At 33.3% G+C, this 7,215-nt stretch overlaps 1 protein-coding gene across 1 annotated transcript; it reads left to right on the forward strand.

The window, feature by feature from the left end:
* Positions 1–219: 219 nt before the first annotated feature.
* LOC146905743 (uncharacterized) lies at positions 220–5,428 on the forward strand. The gene is made up of 8 exons (XM_085728627.1): positions 220–253; positions 2,773–2,817; positions 2,917–3,164; positions 3,248–3,451; positions 3,528–3,620; positions 3,699–3,806; positions 4,508–4,849; positions 5,170–5,428. Exons 1-8 carry the CDS (start codon positions 220–222, stop codon positions 5,242–5,244), a joined length of 1,149 nt encoding a protein of 382 aa, XP_085584753.1. The 3' UTR covers positions 5,245–5,428.
* The last annotated feature ends 1,787 nt before the right edge of the window (positions 5,429–7,215 follow it).

The raw sequence follows: 7,215 nt of genomic DNA on the forward strand, positions 1-7,215 counted from the left end.
TCTTTCCTATTTTTCTTGTCTCAAATTATTTGTCCATTTTATAATATCAATACATCATTTATTATTTTGTCCACTAACATACCCTAATTTATTGCATTTCAATCATCTATAATTACTCCACACACTATAATTAATAAGGGAATTTTAGTAAATGATACACATTTTGCCACTAAAATCAACACTGTTAAATAACCATGTAAAACTCAAATGAGACTCGAAATGTTAGACTGGGGGACTGCTATGCAAATGAAAGGTTATGAATAAGAAGAATAAAATGTTATCTTTACAGTTTTCATAACAAAACCGTTAACGAGAAGCTTTCTAAATTTAACCAGATATGTGCGTATAAATTGATATTGAATGCATCAGTTTTTTTGATATAAATCATATAATATAATTAGATATTAAATTGATATAGGGGAGTCTTGTAAGATTTGAGAGTGGTTAATTTAATTGATATAGTGAAAAGTTGCAAGGTTTTAAGATTGGGAGAGATCTCTTTGTAGAGTGTCACATAAACACAATACTTGCATGAGAATAATGCAAACTTAGATTACAAAGATATACTAGGTCTAATAAATTATTATTTGGCCTAAAACAATTACTATTAAAAAATTTTAACTTTTTTTTGAAGAATACGTGGAGCAGATAATAATTACTTTTGACATAGATATTATGTCATCTACGTGTATTTGTAATCAACGTAATTATAGTTGAATACAGGAATTATAATAAAGTTTGAAAAGGGGAACATGACGTAAAACCTTCTCAAACATAAACAGAAAAGGTCTTCAACAACAACCAACATGGCCATAACCATCACTACAACATTTTTGACTTTAAGCAACCCTTTTTTTTGCAACTCTCAAAAACCGTCCCAATAACATAGAATAGGCAGCAGTATTTGTCGTGTTGCATACATAATTACCAATAGTCATAAAACCGCCCCTAAAACCATGTTTAGGCGACGCATTTCAACACCGTACTTATTGTTTATACCTACCGTCATAAAACCGCGCCTAGAACCATGTATAGGCAATGGTGAATTTATTCTTCTTACCAACGGTTAAATGTTGTCCCTAAAGGACAAAATATTCAGCCCGCGGGAACTATCCCGCTCAATTGAAAAGAACCAAATAATTTTATTTATTTTATTAATATATTTATAATAAAAAATTATTAAAAGAATAAAGATAAAAGAAGAAAAAGAAGCTAGAAAGACCCATTTGTGTTTGTTGAACAACACATACCAGAAGAAGAAGAAAGATGAAGAAACTAGAATCACCCACCGTTCTCATCTCAATCTCATTTTTTTAGCCATTCCTACTTAATCGTTTTCCTGTTCAAGCGTGTACTTATTTCGTTCATTTCGTACTCATCTTGTTCAGTTCGATAGCTTTGCTCATTCATCTCATTTTCTGAGTCAATCATTCATCTCAAGTGAGTTCAATCTTACCCTATCCTTTGTTTTACTAATTGTTTGATATACTAACTATTTAGGGTTAAAGTCATTTGTGGTAATGGATTGATTTTTCAGCTTATTAAGATTTGGGGATTTTTTTTTTTGTATTCTTTTTTCTTATTAAGTCTATGAATCCCGTTGTACACTTTTTTGAGAACATGAATGACCAGATTTGGGGGTTATTTCAAGCTAGTAATTTGGGTTTTGTTTGGTTGAAAACGTGAAACTACTGTACCCTTCTTATTTAGCTTATTAAAATTTGGGGTTAAAGTCATCTGGGTACATAGGTTGTGTGTGTCAAATATAGCTAGAGAGAAATTATTTTTGAATAAATAGCAGATGAGGGTTTTGGCTATATGATTTTTATGTACAAGGTAATTGATAATCACACTTAGATTTTAGTTTATCCCTGATTGGGTACTGTTAACACAGTAGCAAGAAATTTGTTCTTGATGAATTGATATTGTTTTTAGTTTCCATTCCGTGTATATGGTAGGAAGTATATTCATTGTGTGTTTATTAGACCAACATTAATCCAATGAAAATATATGTCAAGTCTATGAACTGAGTAAATTTAGTGCTAGGAACAACTTTATTTTTTATTAATTGCTTTGTATAAAGTCATATTCTGTAATATGTTTCTACTTTATACAAATATTTAATTTAGATTTTCTTTTTTCTAGAAGGAAGAATTAAAAACATATAGTGTTGTTTAAAGTTAACTACCCACCAAAGCTCCATCAAAAAAACGTGTAATCCTTTAAGAGATAAGGTTGACTTATTAGTTTTTTAAGATCCAGAAGCTTTCAAGTTTTTATGCTTTTCATTTTTTTAAGATCTGGAAGCTATCAAGTTTTATCTACATACTAGTGTCTAGTAGTATCTATACTTAAGTAAAAACTAGCATTAGATAGTGCATGTGGCTGCTTTATATGAATGCTGAACTGTGTATGGCTGTTAGCTGTAAAACAAGTGGGTCATATAAGATTATTGTGAGTCATAGTTTATCAAACTTTATCTTTAACGATAAAATCCCAAGTTAACCCCTGAATGGTAAATAAGTAAGTAGACTTACGTTGCTACTAGACTAATACAATAAATGGATATATGTTTGAAGTTAAACATATAGTGTTGGGTGCATAGGTTCTGTGTGCCATAGATAGCTAGAGATAAATTTTCTTGTACAAATGGACTATATAAAATAAATGGATATATAACTATGAAACACAAACACTCTTCGAATAAGCCGTGTCCCGGTGTTGGACATGTTACACATGATTTTCTTAAAGTATTAACGGTGTCGGTGTAAGAAGAAGACATAGAAAGAGAAGGAGAAAATGCACTCGAAGAGGAAGGTAGTGTTGTTAATGGTGACATTGGTCAAATTGGTTGCTTTTATCTTAAGTAATCTTTGCAATATTATTTTACAATATGTTTGAACCATGTTTAAATAGGTGCACCAAAGAAAGGAACGCGAGGGCCAACACGGTGCTTACATGTGCATTCAAGAGAAATTGAAGAGCGTGAAGAAGTTACATTAGATGAATTTGGCGAATTTGTTGGACCAAATGATAAAGTGGTGAATGATTTGTGTTATTTCTTAGGCACTATTGCAAGGAATGCTAGCTTCTGCCCTCTAATTTACACCAACTTCAAAGCATTTACAGATAAAGAAAAAGAAGACATATGGGAATATGTTACTGTATGTGAAAGTAATTTTTATATTTCCTTCATATTTCAAATACCTTTCAAATATTGTTGGTGATGATGTTTTTCTTTTCACAGGATAGATTCATTATTCCTCCAAAAGGAAAGAAAACAGTGTTTTCTCGCATCAATGATGCTTGGAGACGCTACAAGAATTACATCAGGAAGAATTATTTCTTGAAATACCCCAACTTGAGAGAAAGGTTAAAACATCGTCCCAAGAGGGTACCTGGACCAGATTTCAAGAGATTAATGATTTTTTGGGGGAACAATATTGTTCAAGTAAGATTTTACTATATCTATTTGATTATAATATTGTACTTTACTACCAATCTTTAATTTCTTCTACATAATGCAGGATATATGTAAGAAGAATGCTGTGAATAGGGCCAAACAGAGATATATGCACCGTATGGGAACAAGAAACTTTGCAAGGATTAAGGCAGAGATGGTATTATATGTTTGTCTTTCAAAGAAGTAACTTTTCTAATAAATATAATTTTTTGATTTATTATTTATTTTGTTACAGCGGGCAAAGAAGGAGGATGGATCAGATGTCACTCAAGCAGAAATGTTCATTGAAACCCGCACAAGTCGAAAAGGAAAAGAAGTGGATCAAGATACGCAAAATGTTGTTGTAAGTATAAGAGTAAATACGAGTATATTAAGTATTTAAAAATTGATAAGTTCAAATATACATAGTTGCAAGTATAACATAAGTTGCAAATTGTTAGACATATAATTAAGTTGACGGAGAAGTGAAAGAGAAAACCAAAACAGACTTTAGTCATTCATGTGGCAGTGGGTGTAATGCCTCTGTGTGCAGTTTTGTATTCTCTAGTGTTTTGTATTCTCCTTTGTCATATTTTAAATCTTTGATTTTATTTATTGGTCTAACAATTAATCTTGTAACTAGGGGTGGGGTTGTTTTGAATTTAGCATGCCTAAAAGACATTTGGTAATTAGGGGTTGTCTTTCATATTACTGTGTTTTAGAAGTGAACACAGTTTGTTTCAAACATTTCCAACAATTGTTTATTTGTGAGATTGCTATTAACTAAGATAGCAACATGGATGGTTTTTTTAGAGTAGTGTAAGGACAACTAGTACTGTAGAGCTCCTTTCATAATGAGATCCAGGAACGTGTTTGATCATTGCATGTCTATTATTGTATTTTCGAGGCTTAAGTGGTATAATACCTTAATTTACTTTTGACGTGACATACTATAACGATGAAATTTAACTGATCTTGTGCTAGTTGTACTTGACAGAGATGTTTACCAAGTAACATTGTTGTTAGTGAAGTTATTTGAACTTATGTTTAACCTTTTTTTACTAGACTAAACTTCATGATTCCATTCAAGAGTCAAAAGAATGTGCTGGGAAGACTTTTGAATCACTGTTTGGAAAAGAAAAGGCTGGTAGAGTTCGTTGTTTTGGAAGAATGGTAACACCAACTGTGTTAAAGAGAAATGAAGAAATTGCTGATATTAAAAGACAATGTTCTAAAGAGACGGCTCGTATGGCTAAGCAAGTTAACGGCTTACAAGGGCTAGTTAAATGCTTGTTAAAGCAAGTGAATCCTGATTTGGATGATGAAGCTTTGGACAATATCATGGAGAATGCTATGGATGTTGAATGCGGTGCTTCCACATCAATGCATACGAGGAATGTTGAAAAGGTAATACTTGTGACTTATTTAAAAGTTTATGATCTTATTCTGTAAGTATTTGTAGTATTTGATTGGAGTTTAGTTAGATATAAGGCTTGTATAGTTTCAGATTTATAGAAATGTTCTTTGTGTAAATTTTCATGGTCTGGTACATGGACTTTGTATTGTCATTTGCGGTCTAGCATGCTAAGGGAAATGGTGTTGTAAAGTCAATTTAAGAGATATTTCTTGCTGCTTGCACACCTTGTGCTTGGTTGTAATCAATACACCTTGTGCTTGGTTATAATCAATAATATCACTAGGACTAAGAAACTTTCTTATAAATACAGGAAATTCATCCAACTGGCGAGGAAGGCCAACCTGATGACGAAGATCATCCTGGAAATGAAGATCAAGAGGGATGATGTTATTTGCATGTTTAGATTTTATAATCTCCAGCTACTACTAAACTATGAACAATGTGTGTATAAACCAATACTTTTTGGTTTTTTTTGAAGCAAACACATATGTTACTTTCAATTCGTATATGTTTTGGATATTATCACGCATGTAATATTATGATGCAAGACTATTACCTATTTTATTGAAGTTCTTATCATTCAAAATCTTGAGTAGTTATTATATATATATATATATATATATATATATATATATATATATATATATATATATATATATATATATATATCAACATATCTAAAACTATCGTTCCTATAACTTCAATTTAACAAAAAAGCATTGCAAAAACAGTCAATAATCTACTATGTATTTATAACTAGAAAAGTTTGAATAACCGTCCCTAGAAAGCTTGAATAGCCGTCCCTAGAAAAGTTTGATCAAATCAACAACAATGAAAAAAACCGTCCCTAGAAAAAATCGAATAACCGTCCCTAGAAAGTTTGATTAAATCAACAACAGTGAAAAAAACCGTCCCTAGAAAAAATCGAATAACCGTCCCTAGAAAGTTTGATCAAATCAACAACAGTGAAAAAAACTGTCCTTAGAAAATTTGAATAACCGTCCCTAGAAAGTTTGAATAACCGTCCCTTGAAGACTGTGAAACCGTCGCTCATGACTCTGAAGAAACCGCTGCTCTTCTGTCCTTTAGACAACGGTTTTACGCGACTGTGGCCTAAAACACAAAAACCGTCGCTTTTAGAATAGGCCACGGGAGTATATGGGACGCTTTCATAAGCGTTGCATAACCGTCGCCTATGGATTTAGGGACGGTTTTCTTGTTTACAACAACGCATTTTGAGTGTTGCCTAAGATCAAAAATGTTGTAGTGCATCCTTTCAAAGAAGGTACCCATCCAACAATTGATGAGATTGGTAAGAACTCTCTAACTAGCCCCATCACAAAGGCTGAGGTTTATACCGCCTTGAATTCTATGAAGCCTTACAAAGCCCCTGGCCCTGATGGTTTTCAATGTATTTTTTTCAAACAATATTGGCATAAAGTCGGAGAAGACATATTCCATTTAGTTAAAAAAGCCTTCCACACAGGTTATTTTGACCCCGCCCTCTCTGATACTCTGATTGCTCTCATTCCCAAGAGTGAACCCCCCAACACATACAAAGACTTTAGACCGATCAGCCTTTGCAACATTGTTTACAAGATCATCACTAAAGTTTTGGTCCTTCACCAATTCTTGATTCTATTATTGGCCCCTACCAAAGTAGTTTTCTGCCAGGAAGAGGTACTTCTGATAATTCCGTTGTTTTGCAGGAAATCATTCACTACATGAGAAAATCAATGAAGAAAAAAGCCCTTGTTGCTTTCAAACTGGACCTAGAAAAAGCTTTTGATAATGTCAACTGGTCTTTTCTCCATTCTTGCCTCATTGACTTTGGCTTTCCAGATATTACAATCAAGCTAATCATGCATTGTGTCACCTCCTCAAATCTGTCTGTCCTTTGGAATGGGAACAAAATGCCATCTTTCAAGCCCTCCCATGGCCTTCGACAAGGAGATCCACTCTCTCCCTATTTATTCATCCTTTGCATGGAAAAGCTCTCCACGCCATCAATCATGCTGTTCATCATGGTACTTGGGATCCCATTCGTATATCTACCAACGGCCCACAAATATCTCACCTTCTCTTTGCAGATGATGTACTCCTCTTCACTAAGGCCATGAACTCTCAACTCCGGTTTATTACTGACATGTTTGATCGCTTCAACAAGGCTTCAGGCTTGAAAATCAATTTGTCAAAGTCTAGAGTTTTCTACTCCTCAGGTACACCCCAGGCTAAAATTAATAGACTCTCTTCTATCACTGGTATTAGATGCACAACATCTTTGGACAAGTATTTGGGCTTCCCTATTCTGAAAAAATGCAACGTAGACTAGCCTCTTGGAAACATAGATTGCTGA

The sequence above is a fragment of the Medicago sativa genome, chromosome 7 (assembly GCF_051527215.1).
Source record: "Medicago sativa cultivar Bolivia chromosome 7, Bolivia_mono, whole genome shotgun sequence".
Taxonomy (NCBI): domain Eukaryota; kingdom Viridiplantae; phylum Streptophyta; class Magnoliopsida; order Fabales; family Fabaceae; genus Medicago; species Medicago sativa.